Source organism: Anarrhichthys ocellatus, unplaced genomic scaffold (genome assembly GCF_004355925.1).
Source record: "Anarrhichthys ocellatus isolate YVR2014 unplaced genomic scaffold, GSC_Weel_1.0 scaffold13, whole genome shotgun sequence".
Lineage (NCBI taxonomy): Eukaryota > Metazoa > Chordata > Actinopteri > Perciformes > Anarhichadidae > Anarrhichthys > Anarrhichthys ocellatus.
Genome location: NW_022280043.1, coordinates 5,429,908 through 5,456,645, shown reverse-complemented (window position 1 = coordinate 5,456,645; position 26,738 = coordinate 5,429,908). Strand labels below are relative to the sequence as shown.

At 41.9% G+C, this 26,738-nt stretch overlaps 3 protein-coding genes across 6 annotated transcripts in view; 1 reads left to right on the top strand and 2 right to left on the bottom strand.

Annotated features, from left to right (window-relative positions):
• Positions 1-10,411, bottom strand: part of clcn1b (chloride channel, voltage-sensitive 1b) — a 24,021-nt gene extending 13,610 nt beyond the window's left edge. The window contains exon 1 of the mRNA XM_031852686.1: positions 9,328-10,411. Coding sequence (XP_031708546.1) covers positions 9,328-9,378 — 51 coding nt within the window. The 5' untranslated portion in view covers positions 9,379-10,411. The remainder of the gene's footprint in view (positions 1-9,327) is intronic.
• Positions 10,412-10,870: 459 nt separating this feature from the next.
• On the bottom strand, positions 10,871-18,991 carry casp2 (caspase 2, apoptosis-related cysteine peptidase). 4 transcript variants are annotated; one of them, XM_031852770.1, is made up of 12 exons: positions 18,894-18,991; positions 18,160-18,323; positions 17,207-17,377; positions 17,044-17,097; positions 16,345-16,414; positions 15,901-15,992; positions 15,458-15,640; positions 14,910-15,038; positions 14,711-14,801; positions 13,357-13,557; positions 12,701-12,810; positions 10,871-12,608 (listed from the first exon to the last, which is right to left on the bottom strand). In XM_031852770.1, exons 2-12 carry the CDS (start codon positions 18,307-18,309, stop codon positions 12,474-12,476), a joined length of 1,386 nt encoding a protein of 461 aa, XP_031708630.1. In that variant the 5' UTR covers positions 18,310-18,323; positions 18,894-18,991; the 3' UTR covers positions 10,871-12,473. The 4 variants fall into 4 exon arrangements, with proteins under 4 accessions (XP_031708630.1, XP_031708631.1, XP_031708633.1 ...); XM_031852771.1 differs by having other exon boundaries at positions 13,369-13,557; XM_031852773.1 differs by lacking the exon at positions 17,044-17,097.
• A 2,346-nt stretch (positions 18,992-21,337) lies between these two features.
• Positions 21,338-26,522, top strand: rap1gapl (RAP1 GTPase activating protein-like). Its single transcript, XM_031852736.1, has 19 exons — positions 21,338-21,475; positions 21,643-21,675; positions 21,793-21,883; positions 22,075-22,110; positions 22,195-22,242; positions 22,418-22,615; positions 22,696-22,793; positions 22,986-23,064; positions 23,591-23,644; positions 23,737-23,820; positions 23,924-24,024; positions 24,120-24,249; positions 24,340-24,501; positions 24,931-25,002; positions 25,539-25,625; positions 25,727-25,882; positions 25,961-26,044; positions 26,134-26,153; positions 26,232-26,522. The coding sequence occupies exons 1-19, from the start codon at positions 21,405-21,407 to the stop codon at positions 26,314-26,316; spliced, it is 1,689 nt and encodes a 562-aa protein (XP_031708596.1). The 5' UTR covers positions 21,338-21,404; the 3' UTR covers positions 26,317-26,522.
• Positions 26,523-26,738: the final 216 nt, after the last annotated feature.

Genomic DNA, 26,738 nt, shown 5'->3' with positions numbered 1-26,738 from the left:
CTATCTCTTTCTTGTTATCTCCCGACTCTTCACACTGGATCTAGTTCTCTGTTTCTGGCGGGCGTGGGGTTGGGGGGGAGGGGGGGGGGGGCCACACACTGACAATCACTATATGACACAAAAAGCACCAATAAAAGATTTGCAGAGAAGGAAAACAAAATGCAAGATATAAGAGAGGAGGGGGAGAAGGGGAAAAAGAAGAGTGAGGAGAAGGAGAAATACCTCTGAAAACTGAGACTTGGGAGAAGGATAGAACTAGATCCAGTGTGAAGAGTCTTGAGATAACAAGAAAGAGATAGGGAATGTGCGGCGTGTGTGTAAGGGATACACATCAACCTGAATACCTTGGCAGACAGAAATAGACAAAACGGGCATAGAGATCGGAAAAACCCCTCCCTGAGAGGAGGCAGGGGCTGGAGAGGAGCCAGGGGAAGAGCCCCCACATCTACCCCTACACTTTACACCTACAACCCCCCCACCCGCACGCACGCACACACGCACACGGTCAGAAAACACGACACTTTGTAATCCAGTGTGATCAGTTTACAGAAGCTGTAAAATACTGCAGATCCAGGTGTAGTTACGATGTGCAACTGAAACCTATAGATGACATGCATCCCACCACAGAGCCAAGCAAGAAGCTAAATCATAAGGGGGGCTGGCTGCCACACATTACTGTCTCATGTTCACACAGGAAAGGAGAGCTGACACATCCAAGCAGGAGGCCCAGGACCAGAGGACCAAAACGAAAGCTTAGCTAGCTGCCCATAATTGCATCCAGCAATAATAAAATAAAGGTGCAGCAAAAATCTCATCCGACTTGAAAATATTCACATAATAACCAGTGTGACACAGACAAGTTACTGCAATCTTTCTTTTGTTGAGATTTTCTGCACCAAAGCTGCTTCACACAAGCAGTCCACTATAACACACGAGGCACTACAACCACATGACCACGCGGCAGATTCAGTAGTTTATAATTAATACACCATTGAGCAGGTGTCCACTGTTAAAGGCTCTTGAAAATATTTGATGTTCCTAAATTGTTAAAGTTATTTAGACCTCACTAAATACTACAAACCACAAACTGTTATTCAGAACAACAAGGCTGCTTACAGCACCTGGCCTGAGCTAACAGACGAGGGAAAGTTTAGATCACAGCAGTAAAGCATTTAAAGTCAGTTAAGGATCATTTGTTGCTGTAGAAAACTCATTACTTTCCCTAATGTTTTTAACGCCAGCACTTTGTTATTCCTTGGAAATTAAATGAATTATTTGCAAAAAAGTTACAAAAATCTGTTTACCGTGCAGGCACAGAGAGGGTTATATGCAAACAATACTGTAGAATAATTTATCAAAGTTTCAATCTCTTATTATGATTGCTGGATCTATTTAAATCTGCTTAATACGCATATAATTAGAATTTGAGCCATGACTCAGAAGAGTCAATTAAACATAGCAAGTTGTGGAGTGTCGTGCTGTGTTTTAAGCAAATTAAATGAAATGCGCGACAAATTATGATCAAGACAGACTGCACTTTTCAACTGCGAGTTAAAATTTACTAAACATTATTTATCCAGGAATGAAGTTAAATGTTGTCGGTCCACACAATTTGGATAGAATCCTCGTTGAGTAAACTTTACAGAAATATAACAGTACATTTAATATACTGTCAATACTTTAGTGATTGATATTTTTATAATATACATATATTCCGCTCTAATGTGAGCGGTGCAAACAACCCATTAACCCTACAAAGAGAAGTCAGTTAACACGTGTAAACAGATCCACTAAAGGAGCTTGTGATTAAAGAGAAATGACAGAAGATCACTGGGCTGCGTCATTAACTCAGTAAGAGAATAACAAAAATCACCGTCCACCATCTGAGCAGATGAAGCCTTTGGTCTTCAGGTCTTTTACCTGTAACTCATCAGTTGTCTTTAGCATGATGTGGTAGCAGCTCTGCTCCTGTTCTGTCTGCTGTGCTACACTGCAGACTACCTCAGCACCACCAGTCTACACATTAACACCAAAGCACTAATCCATCAACATCATCAAACAGGCGCTGGCACCAGGCACCTTCAAAACCAGGGACAGGAACAACAGGAACCCGTGCACTGCTCCGATTTGTCGACTACCACAAGGTTATAGTCAAATTATAGCTAATCTCATTTCAGCAAACTATATTCTCTCTAACTGCTGAGGAGCAGCATCTCATGTGTTGCTGTAGATGTACACTTTGCTCTTTGCTTGCTTCACAGTTTTCAATCAAATTGTCAGTACTTGTATATATCTGGTGAGAGTATAGCATTGTTTATGGCATTTAGTTTGAATTGTCTTTATTTGATTTTATAATAAATATTTCTTTGTAAGTCAATGCACATTAACTAGCCAACAACTGTAGAATACAAATTATAAATTACAAAAAATATTCACAAAATGCTTACCATTACTATCATTAGTCATGTTTGTAGTGCATTAAGTAAGTATATGTCTATGTATATCTATATATAGATACATACTGTAAATGTTTAATGATTTGCTTAATATTAACAGCCAGCTATTGTAATAAGCCATTACTCATTTATGTCATATTATCAAGAAAATATGCCAAAGATTTACTAACTCCATTTTCTAAAATGTGAGGATTTATTTTTTTTCTGTTGAACCGCTGATTAGACGAAACAAGCCAAACTAAGCTGCAGCCCTGATGTGCTGCTACTGAATTGTCAAAATGGAAATAAATCTGAAAGCGGGAGACAAAAACAGACAAACGGCCGACAGCGTGAGAGAGACATTGAAAGCTGTGATTCATTCCCGTCAGGTGACGTTTCTGTCTCCATCGCTCAACCTTGTGTTTACATTTATGTCACCGTGTAACCTTGTGCATCCAGCGACATCAGGAACCCATATTTCCCACCACCTTCAGCATATCTTTGAACATCGTTGCTGCCGCTGTTTGCCTCTTCGTGGTGGAATGACCTTCCCACTCAAGAGCCCAACAGAGGATACACCAAACTCTCCCTCCTCCTCTTCCTCCTCTAGTCACACTAATCTACTCTCAGCGAGACCCCCCCCCCCCCCCGTGGCTCTTCTTATTTTCCTGCACTTTCTTTGTCTCTATGGACACGTGAAAGTATTCAGGCGTTACTGTACAGCTCTGACACCCCTCATCATTAGTTTATTTGTACTCTACTGTAGCAGCTCAAGCTTTAATGTTGTTCTTACTGCGAGTCTCGGGATGAAGAACATGGAGAAATGTAAACCGTTCCTAACGGAGGCTTTGTTAGGAACACAAAGGCTGCGTTAGATTATGCTCGTGGTGCAGTCGAGAGCTTTGAATTCATTCATGGGTCTGCCCTTCATGAGCTGGTTTTAACAAGGTGATGCTACTGTAAAACACAAGTAACAGAGAGAGGCTTGCAGAGAGGGAGGGATGGGGGAGGGGGGGGGGGGGGGGGGGGGGGGAAAGAGAGCTTCAGTTAGTGAGAGCTGCTAATAGATGCCGAGGTTGAAGGACAGTGTGACATTGAGAGTTAATTTAAAAAAAAAAAAAAAAAATAGCACATTCCTGCGTCCCTCATGAGAGAGTCGGTACTGCATATTCATATACATCACTGTGTGTTGGTGCAGGTTCTTAAGCGTGCTAAGTTTGTATTTATCAGTGAGCTAAATTAATGTTTGTGACTGTGGTTTTGTGTGAGTGTGTGTGTGTGTGTGGTGAGGCCTTACAACAATATAACCCTGTTCCATAACACAAGGTTAATGATAAAATCTGACCTGCTCACTGACAGATAGATCAGGAGATTACACACGCACACACCGACCCTACCTCCCTCCCCCACAACACACATACAATCGCATGTGTCCATATGCATACACTAATTAACCAGCACAATAACATTTCCATGGCTCATCCAAACCCTGTTCAAGCTGTCATGTTTTAATTGCAGCGTGTTGGCGAGGCCAAACCAGAAAAACAAACCAAACTGCAAAATGTGTTATGTATGAGCCCACAGTTCATATTTACACCAAGTAATCCAGGAAAAAACACAACTGTGGAGGTCCTTTTACCCCTGTAAAGCTAGTTTACATGTAATAAGTAATGACACAACAGGAAACGTAAAATTGAAAGTCAATAAAACAAAGAAGACACTACAAAAGTGTCTTTCTTCTGCCTCTTATCCAATTCATAAATGCATCCGTCCTTGCAAAATACTTTACAACTTTAGGTAAAACAGTCAGGATAATAAACCTTACCAGAAATTGATCAAGATTCAGAACCGTTTCAAAAGTATTGATCCGCTCCCTCATCTTTTCAGCCGTTCCTCCTGCAGGTTGCTGCTCATTTTCTTGTGCGTCCTTAATATACTGTAACACCCTCTCTGCATATCTTTGTCTTACATCTGACATTTCCCGTCTTTGCCAGAGTGACGGACACAGACTGTACCTGCTACCTGCCTCAGTACAGTATGGAGGCCAGTGACTGACAGGTATGGGCAGCGCACGCGCGCGCGCGCACGCACGCACGCACGCGCACATGCACACGCACACAAACACGCACACACACACACACACAGAGAGAGAGAGAGAGAGAGAGAGAGAGAGAGAGAGAGAGTGGAGAAAGCAGTAGAGGTTAACTTAATACAAACACTTGAGGCTTGACAATACATTTTCAGCAGCTTTTAATTTCGAGGGGTATATTGTCAGTCAGGCAGATTCCTTCAGCCGGATCATGAATGATACCAGGCAGGAAGGACACGAGCTTAAGGTATGAAAATAATACCTGCTGACTGAGTGGAGCCTTTAACATTATTAACATCGTGTGGGATAGGGCGGATACTGCTGCACTGTACTATCAGTACCGTTAACATAGATGGCATGCTTTACTAAAGGGGACAAACGTGTTGCTGGCAGTGATTGCTCAAACTTGGTTATTAAAGAGGCAAGATACTTTCTTACTTAGTTTAAACGGTGCATAAAAAGACAATTTATAGGCCATGAACTAAGAAAAATATGGTCCAAAATACATACAAATGCAGCTTATAAAACATTTCTATACCAAAACAGAGACCAATATCGACTTACTTTGGATAAGCTGGTATCAGCTGGTAATATTGGCTCTATTTTTAACCTTTATTAAGTCAACTTCTCTCACTGTGGGACCTAAAATGGGTCACCGACTGTTCTGTTGTGACCCAGCAGTTCTCAAATGGTTTCTGGGTCTTTAGGGACCAGACTGCTGCCGGCTTTCTGTCTCACCAGGAAGCTGTTTGCAGAGTTCACAGAGTTTAGTAGACTGTAGTGTTTTTATTTAACTTTGCGTGTAAAGGAATTGATCATTTTAACACCTGCAACTACCACTGGCCCGGAACGTGGAGTGCTGCTGTCAGCTTGAATAATCACAGTGTTGTTTCTATTTAAACACATTAAAGGAGCAAACAGGTCTGACTTTGCCTGCAACAAACTGTCATCTGTACAGGATGTTTTCTACCTGATGCATGTTGGGATACACTGCTCATACTTATCAATGACCTGAGCAGGTAGAAGACGGATGGATGGAAGCGGCTTTCAGTTTCTTTGCAGCTGGTAAGTGGAACAGACCGGAGAAATGTTCCAAACCCGAGTTAAATGAATCCTAAAAACTTTTCTATTCCTTATAGCCGTCCTATAACATTAAGGGCTGCTCTGTTCCATTTGAGTGTCCCAGTAAGCAAAGCCTGTGAGCCAATATGCACAACACCAGAGCCCTGGAGCCTGCAGACCAAAGTGGAATGCAGCCATCATCATGTTATTAATTACACATGTGCTCTCCCTGCTATGACAAGACAAGATGTCTGCTGTAAAAAAGGTGCATTAGGCAGTCAGCACCTTAAAGCCCAATGCCACCAGGGCACTTCCAATAGTATCAGTTTTTAATTATTGCATTATTGTTTTTTGGGCTCTAACATTATACAAAAATGTTACATTTACAATACAATCTTAATTTCAATGCAACATAAAAAACATTTTGCAGTCATTTTCAAACCAAATTGAATGCATTTGTATTAGCTGAATTAAAGATTTAATGGCCTGTTCAATCTCAATTAAGTTTTTGTAAATAATTTGCAGTTCAATTTGTTGGCTAGAAACAGATTTCGGAGCCAGAAAAACAGATAAAGGCCAAAACTAACTTGCTCAAAGACATACAAATGTAAATGTATGTCTTAATATCAACTTAGCCTTGATATGCTTTCAGGGAATGAAACCTTGGTTTGTATTCAGTATATTGTTTTGTTTGTTTCTCCAATTGCACAAATCTGTAAAGGTACAAATCTCACATTAGCAATCTGAATTTTTCTTTCGTGCGACGCCACAGACAGATTTTCTTGTACTTTCTTCTCCGCCTCACCTACGACTGAACTCTCGTGTGCAGCCTTTCACCTTTTCTCCCTCACTCTCCCCCCCTGAAACTTTCCCTCTCACCACCCCGTGTCCCCCATCCATCCAACCCCCACCCCTGAGGTGAAACCTTACTCGTGGATAAATTTAGCAGCAGTGTGACCCAATGTTCACTGACACACCTCTCCCTCTCTCACGCTGTTTGTCTCTCCCAGCCCATCTCTCCCAGGAGGCCCGACGTTCAGCCGGATGAAGCGCTTTGGTCTTTACACAACAACGACGACACCTTATTGACACCCTTTCACAACGTTAACGTGCCGATTCATCTTCCAACTACTGATGTGACTCTACAAATAGTTTAATTATTACATTAGAGCCACTGCTGTAATTGAAAAGACACATCAAGTGACCGGGATATCATATGAAATTGAATGGCTTAATCGTCTACATCCCAGTCATTCCAGTCTGCGAGACATTTGGCAGGTGAACTTTATCCCGTTTAGTAGCCTGTAACATTTGAGACTTATGAGATCTATTTCACTGCTGTTGACATTCTCACAGATTGAGACGCATCGCCTCACATAACCTCAGTTTTAGATGCATCCTTTAATTATTAATTTATCTGCAATTGTAACACACAAGCAGAATATCAAAGCTAGCACACACACACACACACACAGCTATCTGTTCTCCCCCCCCCCCCGGTGGAGTGTGTCTGTCAGTGTGGCACAAGTCAACAGAGAGTGCTTCCTCTTTGTTAAGGTCAAGGGTGGACAACAGCTGTGTGACTTGGAAGTAATTAACACAACTTTACAGCAATACATTTGTGCTTTTCAGGTCAAAATACATCTTGGTTAAAGCTGCTGGGATAACATCTTGTTACGCTTTTTTTTTTACGAGTTCGTAATTTCCCAGATTTCTTAAGAAGTTTCCTGGAAAGGACGATGCAATTAGATATTACAGGAGAACATGTTGAATTCTCACACACCGTCAACACCAAGATTGTTACAAATGAGTCAAAGTTAGCAGCTAAAGCTGTTGCACGTCTGTACCAGGTGTGAGGTTAGATAACACAACATTTTTAATAACTAAAGGGAAATTAGGAGGCAGCGTTAAATTGGTACACTTCAAATTTCATGATTACAATTACCGGTGTAACCGTCTCTTAGTCAGTGCACAGCAGGTCAGGCAGAAAAAAACCAATTCAGCACAGAGAGAATGAAGATTTTGGCTAAATGTGATTACAAAACGGCGACTAGTCCGCCTTTCCAGTCTCTTTGTGGGTTTATAGCCTAACGTTAGCTTTTTAATTCTGCTGATTGCATTCAAGCTTTAAAAATATATTTTTAAGGGTCATAAAATTGTGTTTCCCACAGTTTAATTTCTGCAATGCTCTAAAATCCAAAATGTAACTGTTTGTTGAGGGAACCAGTGAGGTGCTAAACACGTCATCCCTGTAGCAGATTTCCTATTTTCTCTATAAATAGTAAGAATTTGAATGTGTCTCTCCTGGAGACGATCTAGAAAAGTATAAGGAAATAAGCATTAAGTGTTTTTTCTCATCCCAACTTTGTCTTTCTTTTCATTTAAGTATTTATACAACCACATGTAATTGAGCAACCCTCTGTAATGTATGGCATTAAAAGCAAAAACCTTAAAGGACTTCTAGTGTCAAGCAGGTCCTTTTGAACTGAAACTGTTATTTAAATGCAACAGTTATGCAACTTACAAATATTCAACATAACCCGGTTTTAAACTCCACACATATACTGAAAACACAGACATCTACTGTAGCCTCGCAGCACCAGCGGGCATCTGTGAAGATCTGAAAATATACTCAGCCATATCCTGCTGCTTATCAACAAAATAAATCATATTAAGATGATCTATTAACAGCTCTACACAAACTCCTCCAATCCTTCAAGGCTCTAACTTCCACACACACACACGACATCACAGCTTTCAGACCTGAGAGATGTGACTCCTCAGTGCGACATTAAGCCTGTAGATAGATTAATTAATTGACATTTCTTATTTATATCTGACTTAATAGCCCCTGAGTGGCTTCACAAGAGAATGAGATGTTTGCTTTGGGCAATCGTCCATCGTCTCATAGGAGGACAAGAGGAGCAACACTTTGTCCGGCTGCTCCAACACATAAAAACACACTCAATGGCAGACATGATGCTCCTGGGAGGAATGACCATGATTCAAGGATATGAACCGGAGGATATGGTGACATGACTTCATCTGAACACGTACATCTAACCTGTCTGCTCAGGTTTCCTGTATAGAAGTATTTATACCCACCAGCACATGAAAACAGCAATGACTTTCTAAGGCTGCAGCTTGAGGAGGCATACAGATAGAAGACAGACGCAGTCACAGAAGAAAATATATAATCTGGGAAATGCAAAAAAAGAAAAAAAAGAAAAAAGAAAAAAGAATATTAAAATCCGTTCCGTTTATCGCCTTCACTCAGTGTTTCGTAGCGTGGGAGGTAAAAACCAGCAGAGACTGTGAATGTGGTCGAGGGCTGTACAAATAAAGTTGACATTAATTTGCATAAATCTTGTTCAAGAAGTAAAGAAAACGTAGGAAGAGGAAACTAGTTGAGAAGTATTGATTCAAGAGAAGTCTATGCAACGTGGAACAGAAGTAGGAAAGACGAAACAGAGCACTGCTGGTGGACGAGAAAGGATTCAGAATGCAGACGGGAGAAAAAAAAAAAAAAAAGAAAAGACTATTGAAAAGGTAGGCGTGAAATAATCAGAGAAAGTGAGTGAGGGACAGGAAAGGATGGCTGGAAAAGACTAAGTGACAGGTGGGTAGATGGAGAGATGACGGAGAAGCAGGTGGAGGGGGATGAAACAAGGGGAAAGAAAAAGACATTTCAAAAGACAGAAGACAGGCAGGCAGGTAAAAGAAGATTTAGTAAAGACCTACCAGGGTCTGCTGGTATCTCAGAGCCTTTCCTTGCGACGCATCTGCAGCCATTGACACGCTGTCACTGATCCAAAAATAACCTCGCTGGACACCCCAGCATTTCCAATGGAGTGGGCAACACCATACAAACACACACACTCTCTCGCTCTTATATACACTGTATATATGTACACACTTTACACCAGTTCAAACAAACATCGTCTAAAAGTTCCTCACTCTCCTATAAACTCATACTCGTTCCATAGCAAAGCAAAAATCGGGGGAAAAAGAAAAGATAGATGAAGTCCTCCCCGAACGCGTTTCTTCTTCTCACCAGATGATCCAGAGGCTGCAAGCCATCCAGCTCCACTGCAGACCTGACCGACGCTCGGACAGAAATCAGAGCAAAGCCATCTGATGAGGCAGTGGAGGACGCAGCGCTTTCCTTTATTAGAACTGCAGACACCTAATAAACACACACACAACTTGTTGCCCTTAGCAGCAACCTCTCTGCCAGCCGGCCATTAGGTGTGTGTGTGTGTGTGTGCGCGTGAGTGTGTGTGTTTGGATGGACTGTTCTTGTTTGGACAGGGGTGGTGGGGGTTGGAAGGGCACCCCCCCATAGGGCTGCCCCTACAACGTGAGCAGGAAAGTGCACACGACACCTCTATGACAGCTCACACTTAATCAGCCAATGATGCAAGATAATCCCCCTCCTGAGGGAAAAATTAAATAAGAATCACCCCGAATCTACCCTCTCACTGTAAAATACCCCCCCAACACAAAAAAAAAATGCTCGAAGGACCCACTGCGGAGCTCGGTAAAGTGATCTCCATATTGCTTAACCTCTCCGGCAGGTTCAGATATCTAGAGGCGCTAATACAGGAAGGGAGCTAAGCGCGTATGTGCAGCACACAATTCACTAAAAGCTGAAGAGCCCACGGACCACTGGGGTACACCACCACTGCTCCGCATCCCAGGGAGACAACATGCCACTCAGATTAATCTTCACCAACTCGTCCTCTGGTTCCTCCTCTCAGGCGGATGAGACCGGCGGCCATTATGACAACCACAAAGACACACACACAGATCCCCCTTAACCCCTCCCTGCTTTGTGGTCTACACGCCAGCGCATGACAGCCTAATCTCACAACCACACCAGAGGCCAGTGAGAAATGTGTTACTCTGAACGCCGGTGTGTGTGTGTGTGTGTGTGTGTGTGTGTGTGTGTGTCAAGGGAGAATGACTGTGGACAGCTGGCTGGGCCTCCATCTGATACACTCAGAACATTAGCACTGGGTGGCGGGCAGTGTGAGAGATACATACGTCCCAGCCACAGCATGGAGACCTGAGCACAGCAGAATAGTGGGGAGCCAGTTATACTATACATGAGAACAGAGAGGACAGGATGTACGCCGGGAATAACACACACACAAACACAGCAACAAGGAGGAGGAAATGAAGCGGAGCATGCACAGGTGTACATTCAAGCAGAGGCCTCACACTCACAGCCCAGGTTTCAGCTCCAACATAACATACGTGCAAAAAAACAACAACAACAGTGTCAGGTTTAAAAACCACGGCCTGTTTATTGTGCAGAACATTTGGAAGTCATTAATGTTGACAGAAACAAAATCTCTCCCGGCCCCCTGAACCTTGCACCTCAGCAAAGATCAACCTTCAAAACGTTTCCCCAGGAGTGTAACCCTTTTACACTTCTCCAATGTTTGTGTTTAAATGATTACAAAAAAAACAAAAAGGATAAGAAGAGTGAGCAACTTCCAAACCGGGGAGAACTCGACCCCGTGCTTTTGAGCCAGTCGTGACAACCTCACACACGGGTTAAAAGCACACAGATGGTAACGATCAATACTGTTTCGACCATATACTCGGTTTTCTCCACTACAACACTGTTGTAACAAAACAGTTTGTCTGATCAGGGCTTTTCTGGGAAAACTGCCTTAATAAATGGATTTCTCTACATGTGCCAAAGAGATACAATATACTAAGAAAGCTCTATGGTCATAAATCCATCCTCATATGGCACAGGCTGTTGTAAAAACAATGCATGTTGTTTATGGAAGACTTACGAAATACCTGTTCTACCTTTACTGTACCAGATACAGTAAAATACCACATAATCTGTACTAACTAAATGTGCAACTCCCACCCACAGGGAGACACGCGTTTAGGAGTCGGAGTTAGCATAAAGGTCAGAGTTCACAACGTAGGTGAATGAGCCCACAAGTAGCACCACATTCCCCTGAAAGCACACCACCCTGACAGGGACCGATCTAAAGTTACACAGCTGATATACGAAGTGAAATTTACAGTGAGTCTCCTTTATGAAATTGAAAAGTTAAAAAGCTGAATTTTCCTGATTGAACATCCACAAACAAAAAGCTAAAAATGAAATCACAAGCAATTCAAGGTCTTGTTTTAAAGCTGCCCTATTAGGGTTTCTTTCCTCTTCATATGGAAAAATATCAACGAGGTCAAAACCTGCTGCAGAGATTTACAGTTTCATCATCACTGGATATACTATACCTAAAAATGAACTGGAAATATGGTGATGAGAGAGAGACGGTGAAAAGCATTAGTCTCTGCTGTGCTGCCCTCTGCCTGTCACTAAAAACAAGACACGGTCACAACTCATGACAAACATTATATACAAACAAAGAGAATGGGCTTAAAAATTCTTATAAAAACAATTTCATATAAAATAAATCCACAAAAATAGATCTGTGTACAAAATACATCCTAAAAAGCGAGAGTGAAACTTTAAAGTAGCAGTGCAGTTGAAAAAACAACAACATACGATTCTGTCTTTGACTAAAAAGGATTACCAACTAAACCTTCTAACTGGCATAGACGCTAACACATCGCCCGATTCAGAGCACTTGTAGATTAACATAAGCTCGCTCCTTTTTCCTCTCCAAGATTTGTGTGACTGTATGCACGCGTGTGTGTCTGAGGAGGCAGTATTTACACAGAAAATATGAATGAACAAATCCTATTTTTTGGACGTGAAGTTGTAGAGATGGAATGTGAGAGTGTGTCTCAGCAATTGGAGTGGAATGAACCGGTGTGTGGCGTATTGAGAGGCTTCAATGCCAGGAATGGTGTGTGTGTGTCTGTTAATCTGTGCATGAACATATTGGCATGTATCAATACTGGGGCTGGTACTTGGGGAAAAGGTAGAGGTCTTTGCACAACGAGCTGGTGAACTCGGACATCTCTTTGCAGCGATGGTGGGCGGTGCCAGGAGCGAAACCCTCCCGCTCCTTAATATGACTGTTGACCTGGAGACAGAAAGAGTACAGCGATGGCCTAAAGAAGTTCACCAAACAAGAAAGCTTATTTTACACAGCGCAGGCAGTACACTCATGTTTACCTGCACCATGATGTCGGCAAGGTGTGTGTCTCTGGCATGGAGGCGCAGGGTTGTGTTGAGTTCCTGGATGAACCAGGATCCTCTCTTGGTGTTCCGCATGGCTGCTGTGCCTTGAAGAGATGAAACAACAAAAGGCTTAATACTAATAACAATAACACTAATAATACACAATGATTGAGATGAGTTGCAGGGAGACAGACCTATGGTGGTGTTTGGCATTTCCCTCACTGGAAATAGAAACTACAAGTCATAAAACAAGGTTCAACTGTGATAGCTGTTGTGGAACAGCAGTCGGTGCTCACTCAGGGTGAAATGGATGAAGACCGATGCGATATTAAACTAAGAGCTCTCCACTCGATTTAGCATTGCGCTCCTTTAACATGGTCAGCCTCGGGTCGTACAGATACTTTAAAAAGCATCAATGCAGTAGAGCCAGAGACATTAGCTTGTTTCACTTCACACTCTGTCATTTAAAAACTTGTAGTTTTCAGCCCCATGCGATGCCGACTCAAGTGACATCATTTAAGGCCATTTATTAGACTTGATGCATATCTCTTTTTTTTTTTTTTTTTTTAGACCCTTTAAACTTCTGATGATACACACTTGCAGATTTCATACATAGATCCACCCAAGAGTAGCAAAAGGGACAGACTTACAAATTCTCTGACCTTTGAGAGATGCAAAGCCACAGATCATGTCAGACCGCTGTGGCAGTTTGATCCTGGGCCGGCCCATGTCCCCCCTTTGTCTGGAGTTTGCGTCCCCTCGTCCTTCCCTCCCAGCATCCCGCTGTTCACAGCTCGGTGAGCAGGTCCTCACTGGCCCATCTATCTGCTCCACTCCACAGTCCATCTCCTCTGGAAGACAAGACAGTTTCAATTTAGCCAACAACCAACAGTTTAGATTTTAGATGTCTGCTTGGTCTTGAGACGGTCGTTTCTAATGTCTCATATTCTTGACAAAGTTAAATTGAAGTTTTATCCGTCTTTACTCGTACTCAACCCTCATTTGATTTCGTTCTAGATCTCGAAACTCGTCAGACTTAAGTGTGTCACACTCAACGCAAGTGGTCTTGACTACTGTCTTCACAAAAACACAGTATTACTTCTGAGCAAATCCAAGACAAAGCTGTTTTGTGATCAATGTCATGGACCCAAATTTTCTGCCAGCCTGTGATAAACCAAAAACTGAAAAACAAATTGTGTTATCACCATGGCATATACAGGACCATCGTTTTACAGTATTCTTTGAATTATTTCTCAAAGGAAATCTAACTTTTGTTGCTTTTTAGAGATAAAGTTGATGGGAGTCTAAAGAAATGTGTATGTCTGTGACAAAAGTTGTTTACTGTCTGTGCTGTTGAGCGCACAATGTGACACATCATACGTGTAAGTCTAACTGGCACAGAACCGGCTGTATTTGAGAGTGATCTGCCGGTCACTGGTAATGGTTGATCAAGCTGAAAAATACAGATTTGGGTCACTGGTTGATTGATGGGTGCACCTCTACTGAAAACGATCACAATAGGTTTTCACTTAAGCTATTTGCAGAGGCAGTGGCCATCCACGCAGAATGGCCTTTCGGCAGCACACCTGGGGTCGTCTCTGTGGTGGAGCGAGAGACAGTAATTAGGATCGCTCCTTAGGGGTCTGAGGATTTGTCAGGGACGCACAATCAGACCATTGCCTCCATCACTAAGACACACTAATTCGCTGGGATCCTGGTTCAGTCACAGTGTAATTACACGTTGATGAACTATTAGTGCACGACTATTGATTACAACAGAACATTGACATATTATGACACAATCAACAACATCTGGCGCCGTGTGATGAATAGCCGTGTCTGTCACCCAGGTCGTCTGTCCCAGTGGACAGAAGGAAACATCTGGGCATGTGACTGATGTCACTAATGAAAGCTTGTGACTGTTACATGTATGTTCTCATTTACATTGCATGTCAATAATGAATAATGATGGAGGGGTATTCGGAATCGGATCGTGAGCCGTACCTCCTCTGCAGGCCTGGATGAAAAACATCTTGGGCTTGTTCTGTAGCAGGGGACAGTGCGCATTGTCAAAGGACTCAAACACCCAGTCCAGCTGAAAGGGAATAAGTGACAAAGTTACATGTCTGGAAAACGGGTTGCATCTCCACCTTTAAAATGACATCATATACATAAACTCAGAAAAATACCAAACATAAGGCACCTGCAGGAGCTGTCCGTCAGTACCGTAAATACCTCCTTCCACTCCATGGGAGAGCAGGCACACCACACAGCTGTCCACTGTTCGGTGATCTGGTCGACGACAGAAGTTCTCAATGCACGTCCTCATGCCCTACTCAAAGAGTAAAGAGTCAGCGACATTGTGGTTAAACACTGAACCGGTTGACAAGACAGTCATGTGGTCACATAGAACATTCTGGGTTTGAATGTAGGGCTAGAAGATATCACTATACATTCTGCCTAACGATGTTAAAATGTCTATCGGATATTTGTTTTCTATATTGTTTCTATCGCGATGCCCACATACCAGTGGACTGACGAACATTACCACACTGAGCTAAACAAACCTGCCAAACTATTCTCCAAAGACTGACTGACTTTCTAGAAATGAGTCACGGTCAAAAGGTTCTTCTCCATTTTATGACTTTCTTTTCTAGATTGGTCAACAAAATAAGACGAATGGTTTGTGTTTGAAATGACATCCTGTAAATACACACTGAGCCCGAGCCGGTGTGTGTGTGTGTGTGTTACCTGAGCAGTAAGGTCTCTGTGGACTGTAACCAAGTAGTCGAGCTCAGTGAAGACCTTCCTGAGGACCTCGTCGTCCACCTCCCCTCCCTTCCTAGGGTCAAGGTCTGGCGCAGCACAAGGGTCAAAGGTCACGTTACTAATCACCAGAGCAAAACCCCGAGGGGACGAATTCATCCTGTAGGACTGGAGAGCAAGAGAGAGAGGAAAACAAAAAAAACATTGTGGATAAATGTCTCTATGAAAGGGTTTTAACATCTTGCTTATGATTGCTTTCACAAATGAATACAACTTAGAATCACTACATTGTATTCAGCTCTGCATCTCGTGCTCTATACTGACTAACATCCAGACAGGTGGTGTGACACTGAGAACAAGTGTTTCTCGAAAGGTCAAACAGGTAAAACAGAACTGAGGTTACTGCAAGTTAAAGTAAAGTATTTTACCTGCTGGCAGTGCGAGAGATAAAAGTCGGGAGCGCAAGGGAGCACAGGAGTGTTGATGGGACTATCTGCATCCAGACTGAACTCCATGGACTCTGTTTGCACACAGAAACACGTGATCACAAACTCAAGTTCAATTGCTGATGCAGTTTTCACATCACTGTGTGCTCCCGCCAGCAGTTATGCGACAACAAGCTTTGTACTATAACGCCGTGAATGAGTCACTCGTGGGGTGTGGAGCCTGTATGTACAGACAGTAGCAGCACGCTAGAGCAACCGAGCTCCTATACTTTCAAACTCAATCAGTCTGTTTAAACTAAACAGATTTTTATCCAGACACCACCCCCTGTCTCCACGGAAACAGAAAAATATTGACAACGACAGCAACATCGGACTCAGAGACACTTGTGTTAACCTGAATGAAGGCCACACTGCAACACCACTCACCATGTGTCCTTGCTCTCTTGGCAGCAATTACTTCTTGGGTGGGAAGTGGGAGAGAAGAGTCGACAAACGTCTAGAATTTAAAATCATGAACAAACTCTTAGTGACAAAACATCAGCTGCTTAACACAAAGAAAAGAAGTCAGATAATGATGGATTTTGTTCTTTGCTGTGGCAGCAGTGGTTGCTTGTTGTGGGAAAACGACAACTGCACTCCTAACTTAACCATCAGGCAACTTGCTGCCTGACTACCTCAGCAGGCCATCTGGTGGTCTAACATAAGTTGGATGTGGTTTGTGAGTCTCACATCTGTCTGCGTATCTCTTCCTCTTTTCTTCCTCCCCTGTCTCTCTGTCTCTCTGTCTTCCTCCCTGACTGGGACCAATCGTCCGAATAGTGACTCAGAGTGCTGGCAGCTATCCGAGGTTTGGACTGGGCAAGATGAGCAGCTGCTCACCTCACTCTCATCTTGTCTGTCTACTGAGGACGCCTGCAGAAGACCGTTTAACTGGAGCATACTGTTATTCTTCAAACTGTAAGCAGGTATACTTGAGCTGACAATTATGAAACCTCATAAAAAGACATATTCAACGATGCAAAGTTCTCCAGACATTAGCTTTTGATCTGAGGAAGTCTTATGAAAATGTAATCAGTGAAATTGTCTCTGTAATCCTGGTTTCGGGATTATAAGCATCCCGCTCACCTTTCTCTTCTTTCCGGTTGTCTGCATGACTGGCTCTTCTTCAGGCTGAATACTCTGGGAGCACAAAACAGACGATGAACTGCACTAAGTCTGGTAGGAATCTGCTGTGTATACTGTAGCTTTGTGATGTTTGTGTGTGATGTTTCATGAAGTGCTAACTCACCTCTGCCGGTGCATCTTTGCCATCTTTTTCCGGTGATTGTGTGAGCAGTTCATACAGGTGCTGCTGCTCAGTTTCTTGCAGAGCTGAACAGAAGCTGCTGAAGGCTCTGGGCCCCCGCTTCGGTAAGAGCAGCAGTAAACGCCAGCTTCGTTTCTGGGATGTTTGCTCAGCCTTAAGTAGAGGACATCAGACGGGAAAACCAAACTTCACTGACGAAGATTAACTCTAACAGAACATTTGATTTACTGCGCCATTTATTACACACCCCTAATATCATGACATTTTGTTTTCCAACCATTGGCACTCTACAGTTGAGTGTCACTAAGATCTGCCATAACACTAAATTAGCATGCATTAATCCAGAAACTGTTGGTTTAAAGGGGAACCAGTAATGTCAGCCAGGGGGAAACACATGCATTTACATGAAAGTGTGTGAAGGCTTTGCATTTGGCAATCTTTTATGTTGGACTTGTTGTAACTTTACACATGTGAGACTAAACTTCAACTCATCCAAAATTCTCCTCTTGCTTTAAAAGTTGTGCATTACTGACCTCTTAAACTTAAACAATATTTGCTTGTAACCTCTTATCAAAAGGTTACGGTCTTTGTTTGGACATGAATGGGAAGCATTTTGGGCAAAGATTTGGGGTCTTTTAAAATATGGTTAAAGGCCTAAAGAAGTGAAAGCATCTGGTGTTTTACAAAATAAAAACAACAAAAAGAAACATTCCCCATTGTCATCTTTTGATGGCACAGGTATATCATGGGACTCCCAGGTTGGGAAACTCATGTTTCACCCATGGGCCTACACTTGACAGCAATTTAATCAAGCGTCTTTTACACTCAAGATGTAGGTATCTAACATAAGTTACAGTTGAACATCTGTTGACAGTCAGCCTGCTTGTCCTTAGGACTCTAAATGAAACCATATCCATTCATCAGCGTTTACATACCATGATACTCTCTGCCATGCTCTCGGTTAGGATGCTGTCTGCCTGTAGAGACTGAATGAGCAGCTCATCCACCACCAGCTGTTTGCAGAGAATGGTCGAGCGAGTCCGAAGAGCCCGACTGTCGCGCTCCAGCATGCCACACTCCAACATCTTGCTCCGACAGACTGGTCACAGGACAGATAACAAGACTCATGTACCCCCATCACAATAGACCGGAAGTTAAACCACACTATAACGAGGTAACACGTAATGTCAACAACTCCACACACATAAGGTTACTGTGCGATATCTTCAGATAGCAACGAGAAAGTATCGTTGTATGTTTCCCTGTTGCTGGGCTCTCTCAATGGGACATGTCGCTAAATTATCATACAGTATACATCCGTTCACTTAGCATCACGAATAACTTAGTTATTAAATGCTATAATATAGTTAACGTTTATCTTGCAGCCATCGCAATGCTAGCTGGACAATGCAGATGTGTAACGTTGCAGATGTACAGCTCACGTAAGAGTTTGCAAAGACAATAACTTAATGTACAGTTATATATGATTAGCTATGTTAACATAAAGTCAAGATACAGGAGACTCTCGTCAAGTTATACTGACAGTTAAATGTTGATGGCTAATTCCCAATGCTAGCTGGAGCTAACTTAGCTAGCGCACTTCGGATTTGACCTCTTTTTCTTGCATTAAAGTGGATGAAATGCAAGTCCTTTGAAACATAAGTCTTACCGTTCTTCTATTTCTGTAACAGAATAAAAAACGTCTCCGTGTTTCACACTATTTCAAACAACATCCCGTCCTCCCTCGACAAACCAACTTCCGCGGGGTATCACTTCAGCAATAAGAAATACGAGAAAATCGTTATATTTGATTCTGACCAATAGGAGCAGGGTATATTTTGAGTGACGTTTCAAGTGTCCAATCACCGGTATTCTTACAGAGGGGTGCCACCCAGAGTCGCGTCAACGATTCAAACGCTTGATCGTCACGTGATTCATGTGGATTTCAGATGGTTCCAGGCAGAGCCGTATATAGAGAGTCGCGTCCACTGAAGTTTAAAACGCTTGAATGTCAAGTGATTTATATGGAATCCCATTTCTTCCAGTGTGAGGAAAAAATAAAGACAATGTAAGTCATTATAATGAGATACTATCTCAAAATAATGACTTAGCATCTCATAATTATGACTTACTATCTCAAAATAATGAGATACATATCTCATTAGTAGTCAATAAATTAATCGATTTACAACATTCATATATAGCAACAACATACGAGAAAACAATCATTCAAACTTAAATGCAGACTTTGGTGGCTGTGGTGTTCTGATCAGGCACATCCTGAAGCATCATGTCAGACATGGTGATAAACACTTTCCTCAGCTCCTTTCCTTGGCATACATAATTTTGTTTTGTTTTATAAAAGTAAAATTTGCTAATATTTGAGGAGTAGTAAGTGTAACAGCTAGAGTTACCTGCCTTGTTTACATATTTTAGGCTAAAGTCCCCTTGTTTGAAGGAAAAGAGTGAGATTTAGTGGCATCTCGTGGTGAGGTTGCAGATTGCAAACAACAACATACCCCTCCATTCAGCACTCCCTTTCTAAGCATTTAGTAGGAGAAGTAGACCCTCTGGTTCGGATAGGTATCTCCTGCAGCACCCCTGACATAAAGCATCACAGCAGTATGATTACATATAATGATGATGTATATTTCATATTCAGTATTACTTATTTAATTAATATAAATGATATGATTCTTTCTATCATATGGCAGTATAATACACATTTAGCATGTTTTCTGATTGCCGTCTTATTTGAAGCATACCTTGTTATGTTTTCAATCTCACTAAGGTCACCTCAGCCCTCCTTACCTGCAGCATTACTGAAGCTCCACCACGCTGCATCCAGTGCTCCTCAAATAGGTTACTGATATACTGCACACTAACATGATTCCCTACATAATACAGGAATAGAAAACATGTTTAGTATGATTATTCATGTAATACAGTAATACCTTTTGTATTAATGTTATTCTCTAGCAAGTCTTGTATGATTCATTTTTCAAAATTGCTGGCCTTACCTTGTGTTTTTAATCTCACAAGGTCCTCCAACTTCCCTCTACCATATCCATCAATCAAAAATCACCTGAGCTGCAACATGATATAGATAGATAAAAGTCATAAAGCCTAAAATAATTCAACCCTATGTTACATTTTTGTTTAATGTTTAGAAGTCTCAAATACCAGTAGCGATGTATCACAAAAATATCTCTCTTCCTTATTATTGTGTATCGTTATCAAATCAGGTTTGCTGATAATATGAAATATCTTTCTTTAAACGTCTTACCTTTTAAAAGTGCATCACAAATGGTCCTTTTCGCTGTAACTCTATGGCGCTGATAGTCGCTGCTCACTTCAGGAGACTATTGACAGGCTCCCTGATTGAGGAGCCCTCAGTTAAAACCTCTAAATGTCTCACATGGTTTCTTTTAAACGCCTGCATGAAGCTCAAAACGGTCAAATTCTCTAATATTTCATAAAAATGCACAAATCTGAGAAAAGTCCAAAATATCAAGCTTGTGTTGCTGAACTTTGTTTTTTCTTTTTTCCTTTCCCATTAATCATCTCACAACCCTTTACATTTATCTGGTGATCCTCTCAATGATCTAACTGTAATGTAAGTAAATGTAATTTGTATCATGTGGAACACCATTTAAACGTCCACACCTCTCTCTCCCTCCCTCTCCCTCTCTCTCTCTCCCTCTCTCTCTCTCTCTCTCTCTCTCAGGCTTACACTTCACCCTCCCCTGCTGTCAATCTCCTCACACTCACTGCGTGTGCTGTCAATAATTGATGATCCTCACTGACTCAAAGGGTAACAGGTCCGGGAGAAAATGTCTCCCCCATTGATTTATTTATTTACAAGTCTATCTTTAAGTTCAGTCAGGCTGAGAAACCACCATGAGTGTTTATTAAAGCGGGAGGATCGATGGCATGAAGCCGCCAGACCGTGTCCGCTCTATGGCTCATGGCAGCTCCTACACCTGTGACCACGAGCGGGTTAATGCTGAATGTCTGGCTGACAGCAGGAAAGAGGGAGGAAAGGGAAGCTTAAATGAGTGAGAGGCAGGGGGCAGAGAGAAGGAGGAGTGACAGAATGATCGAGTGAATTAATTCAACTTTAGCCAGTCCTGATTGACTCGGTAGCAAACTGGCATGTACAAACATTCACAGTGACACCATGGAGAGAGAAAAGAGGAATGACTTGTCTTTCTCCAGAAAGAGAAGTTTCACTTTTGGGGCATATGGAGGGTGAGTAAAGACCATGTCTGTCTCTAATTAGGACTGATATTTTCAAGTCAATTGAGTAGCTGCATGTGCTGAATGGTACATTACATTATTTTTTAGATAAAGGTAATCTTGTCTATGTAAGATGATCCATTTTCTTCTCCGAGTAGTTCTCACTTGCTTGTTTACAGTGTGGACAGATTCACATGTGGGGATGAGACGAGGTGAGTTTTTGTTTACCATCAAACATCAGCAGTTATTTCCAGCTCAAGCTTTGTTGTGTAAAATAAGAACTGAATGAGAAGTGATGAATTGTGCTGTTAATAAACCTGTTGCTGCAGACCTGAATCTGGAGAGAACAGCATACTGGACATCCTGGACTCTCCTCCCAGTAACAGACAGCCGCTCTTCTCTGCCAGCAGCAACCAGAGGGTGATATCATTATCATTTCCAACGTGCACCTTCCCGTCTTATTTTAATTATATATAACGTATTTAAATGTCCTGCATTTCTGAGAAGTTTCCATTCACAGCGCATGTTCCTCTTCCTCCCCCATGTTTCTCCTTCCCTTTCGCTCTGTCTGCATTTGTGTCTGACGTCTGTTGCCTGTTGTTTCGTATCAGGACACAGAGCTGTTTGAAATCATTGAAAAGCTGCAGGTGAGTTACAGCACGATTGATTGTGTAGTGCGCGTGTTCAGAGAAGTTTCTTATCATCTTATCAATACTCCGCTTGTCCATCAGGGCAGCAGGATCGATGAGCAGCGGTGTGAATTCCCTCTCCCTCTGAAGGTTAGTCTTCCTCAGAGTTGACTCTATATACAGGTTTGATCCCATGTGTGTGTGTGTGTGTGTGTGTGTGTGTGTTGAAACCGACCTTTCTGTGAACGCCATGACATTTGTTTCCCCAAGCAACAGACACGACAGACGCTCATCATCATCAGGTGCGCCTCTGTGTCTATTTTAGTCTCAGCTCCTGACGATAGGTGGAGACCTGCCGCTCATCCTCCCTCCGAAGCTGGGGGGCTACTGGATAGACCCCCCTCTGGAGAGGCTTGCAGATGTGAGTCCCACCTCCTCCCACCACGGCCTCGATCCAGAGACCTACGACATCATGGAGAGAGACGGGGAGGCCAAAATCTACCACGAGTTCTTCCGCTCACGAGTAAGCAGACTTTATCTAAAGTCTCGAGGAATGTGTGATCTTTCCTGGACTTACGTTTTATCATCTTATGTTCCCTTTAGTACCATCACTCCTTCACAGCAGTGGATCCATCGCTGGGGCCTCTGGTTCTCTCTGTGTGTTTGGAGGAAGAGGAGAGCAAGCTGCGGGTGATACTAAGGTTGAGATCTTAAGTCAGCTATGAGACAATGTTTGGCCAACACAGCCAGAAGCATTTCCCACAGCATCATTCTTTTCCTTCAAGTTTCCCTCCATTTAAAACTGTGTGTTGCAGCAATCTTGATTTAAATGTCTCTTTATAGTTCCAAGCAATTTTGCATCACAAACGAAATCGTTTTTTCTTGTCTCACAGAATGAAGGAGTGCTCTCTGCACGGACTTTTCTCTGCCTCTCTTTTCCCCAACATCCCATCTGCTGTTGAATTAGCAAAGGTATCAAACTACTTATTCTAGAAGGAGGGAATATTCATATCCAGTATGACTAAGTACTTAATTATTAGCAGCAAAAATACTTAAACTATTGCGAGTAAAAGTTGTCATAGTTCCTTTCAGTGTTTTTGTCTGATATGTTAAGTTACTAAACATATTGTTATTGATGTGTTAACATGTATGAAGCATTTTTACTGTAGTAGCTGGTCGAGTTGGAGCTAATTCTAACTACTTTATACACTGTTGGTTCGTTTAATTTATGACAATTTGTCGTATTCTATAAAGTGATATGTTTTGTATGTAGAATTGGTGTGTGAAAAGATAATCTGCAATGTAACTAATAACCATAGCAGTCGAATAACTGTAGAGGATTAAAAAGTACAATATTCCCAAGGCACATAGTGAAATGGAGGTATAAAGCAGCATAAAAAATAAATACTTAAGCAAAGTCCCTCAGAATTGTACTTCAGTACAGTGCTTGATAAATGTAGTTATACTCAGTCTATAAAATGACTCTTATTCTCTCCAGATGCTCTGTGATAGAGTGACTGTCTCAAAGTTTGAAGTGGTCAGCTACCTCAAGGTAATGCTCTAAAATGACCAATAACCAAAAACATATGACCACTTCTTTTAAATCCTCTCAAAGCTCATCTCCCTCTCTCCTTCATCCCTCAGGCTCCAGAACTCATAACTACATTTGATGAACACAGAGTGTCTCCTAATTTCAAGTTTGGCATTTTGTACCAAAAGAACGGGCAGGTAAGAAATTGTGCAGAAAATGTCTTGCATTCATAGAAATTACTGAAATATGGCACCATATCATGACCACTCCAACTCAGACAACATCCATCTCTCTCTCTAGTTCACCGAGGAAGACATACTCAGCAACACTGAGGAGAGTGAAGAGTTTAAAGAGCTCCTTTCTATTTTGGGAGAGACGGTCCAACTGCAAGGCTTCACCGGGTAAAGTGCGCCATGTTGACGTTGTTTAGCTGGAATAATGGCACATTCAATGTGTAACATCACATGATTTCTTTCTGCTCACTCTGCGTTCTCAGGTTCAGAGGAGGACTGGATGTGTGTCATGGTCAGACAGGAAGTGAAGCCGTCTTCACTTCCTTTCATGGCAGAGAAATCATGTTCCATGTCGCAACTAAACTGCCTTTCACTGAGGGCGACCCGCAGCAGGTCAGTCACTGTATCACCCTGATGATTCACGGGACAGTTTCTCACGGTACTTTTGGAACTATATAGTGTTTTTTGTCCCCTCCTTCCCAGTTACAAAGAAAAAGACACATTGGCAATGACATTGTAGCTTTGGTCTACCAGGATGGCCAAACCCCGTTTCTATCTGATGTTATCAAGTCTCACTTTCTGCACTGTTTCCTGGTGGTCCGGAGGACTCAGGGTCCAGAGGACACAGGTAAAACTGCATACCAGGTGAGTGAAAAACAGTGGAATCTATCACCCCTATCAATACAAGTGTAGTTGCATCTTGTTGACCCGATTGGCCCTTTTGTTAAAAAGCATATTGTATTTTGTAGAGCCCGACCAATGCTGGATGTTTTTAGGCTGATACCAATATTGCTATTTTGAAGTTTTTAAAAAATCCAACATGTCTGCTGATATTTGTTTGTTTAGCATAAATCATTTTTTTTTTTATAAGGATATCTTACGTTTGTCGCTGCTCTCTGGTGGACAAAATATGGCGACTCAGTATTTAGACGACCTCAGCATTTCGGTGCTGTAATCTTTTGTTACTTTAACCAGTAGAAACACACTAATGCTGATATATCTGTTATCAGCTAATATCAGCTAATTCGAGCCAACATGGTTTATCAGTCTAATGTTCTTTTCTCCTCCTCACAGGTGTCCGTCACAGCCAGAGAGGATGTCCCCCCCTTTGGTCCGGTCCTCCCGGATCCTCCCATCTTCACCGATGTAAGAGACCATGCAAAAGAGCAACAAGCTGTTTTTATTTTTCTGAATATTTCAAGAATATATGTCGCAGTAACAGCCACACTTTTACATTTCTGCATCTTTTTATTTGCTGTCCGGCTACCAGGGACTAATACAAACTTCACAAATAGACATCAAAATGTTATTCCAGAGATTTATTACTTTTTGTTTTGTTTGTTTTCCATCATTTTCACCACAACTGTTTCACCAACACCCACATCTTATTGAAATGGGGAGAAACGTGTATTAATAGAATATTTAGCAGGTATGCTGACTACTTTGATTATACTTTATTTTGTCACTTTTCTAGTGTCACCACACTACATACTCAAGTGTGTAGTATAGAATTGGCTCACGGTCTAGCTTTTGTCTTGTTTTATTTTTTGGTCCTTATCTGTTGCCTGCGTATAGGCCCCTTGTCTTGTTAACATACGTTTTTATTACTCCACCTGTCCCTGCCTCAGTCCACAGTATAAATGAAATATTGAGGTCTTGGTTTCCTCTGTCCTGTCTTTCAGTGTTCCCTGCTGAGAGAATTCATTCTGACCAAACTCATCAATGCAGAGATTTCCTGCTATAAGGCTCAACGATTCAGCAGACTAGAGGTAGAGGAAGACTATTTTGATTCATGCTCGTTCTTTGTGAATATCCAAGCTCTGAATTCTCTCTGCCATGTGTGCTCTACTGTCCCTCCTCCCTTACGAAGCTCCGCACTCGTTCGTTGCTTCTGGAGAGCCTGCAGGCTGAACTCTCCACCCGTTCCCAGTGCATGATGGGGGATCCATCACTGTCTGCTCTCCCATCTTCTGAGGGTGCACGGGGGGCGTCTGAGGGGACTGGAGGATTCATTGAAAACTTTAAGGTAGATGTTTGGCTCAAGTCTCAGAAGTGCTCTCCTATACTTGACTTTAATATTTTCCCTCTAAATCTCTGTCATTAGAGAGCCATTAGAGTGCGGAGTCACTCTTTCGAGACTCTTGGGGTACCCAGGAAGATGGGTGGCAGTGCATCACAGAAGCCTAAGGTAAAAGTGCTCAATGAGATTGAAGTGCTTGACTGAATAAATACTTATTGAAAGGTTTGAGCTAATGTTCCTTCTAACTTCCTTTACAGACAGATAAAGACGGAGAGGGGTAAGGCTTCTGAGAATTTGATCTTTTGTATGATTTGAACTAGAAATAAATATGATTGTTTTTGTTTTTGTTTTTCAGTGACAAATCTCCAGGACATCTGTCTGCTGACAGTCTTGGGCTGGTTGAACTCAAAGATCAAGCAAGCCCTCAAGAAGAGACATGAAAGGAAATATCAACTTGTAGATTTTAAATGTTAATATACATATAGACATTGCTAGCTGCAGACTTTATTACCCTGCAGGATGGCTCGAATGTAAATAGAGTGTAAAAGTAAATAGTATTTCTCAGAATATAATTATTTTACTGCATGTCATAGCATTAATGACGGGCCTAATATTGTATATCAGTGAAATATTAAAGATATAAAACTAACAGAAAAAAGCAAAAATGTTTTGAGTTTACACTTTGTGTGTTTTCATTTTCAATAAAACTGTTTTACTTTAAAAATGAGGGAAGTAAATAGATGAAGTGGGGAGGAGACAGAGTTGGGGAAAAGCAGAGGAAATTTAGTTAAAATTATTAAAATTAGGAATGATGGTTGTTTTGATGATGATTATTTTAACAATACTGGTAAAACATGATTAT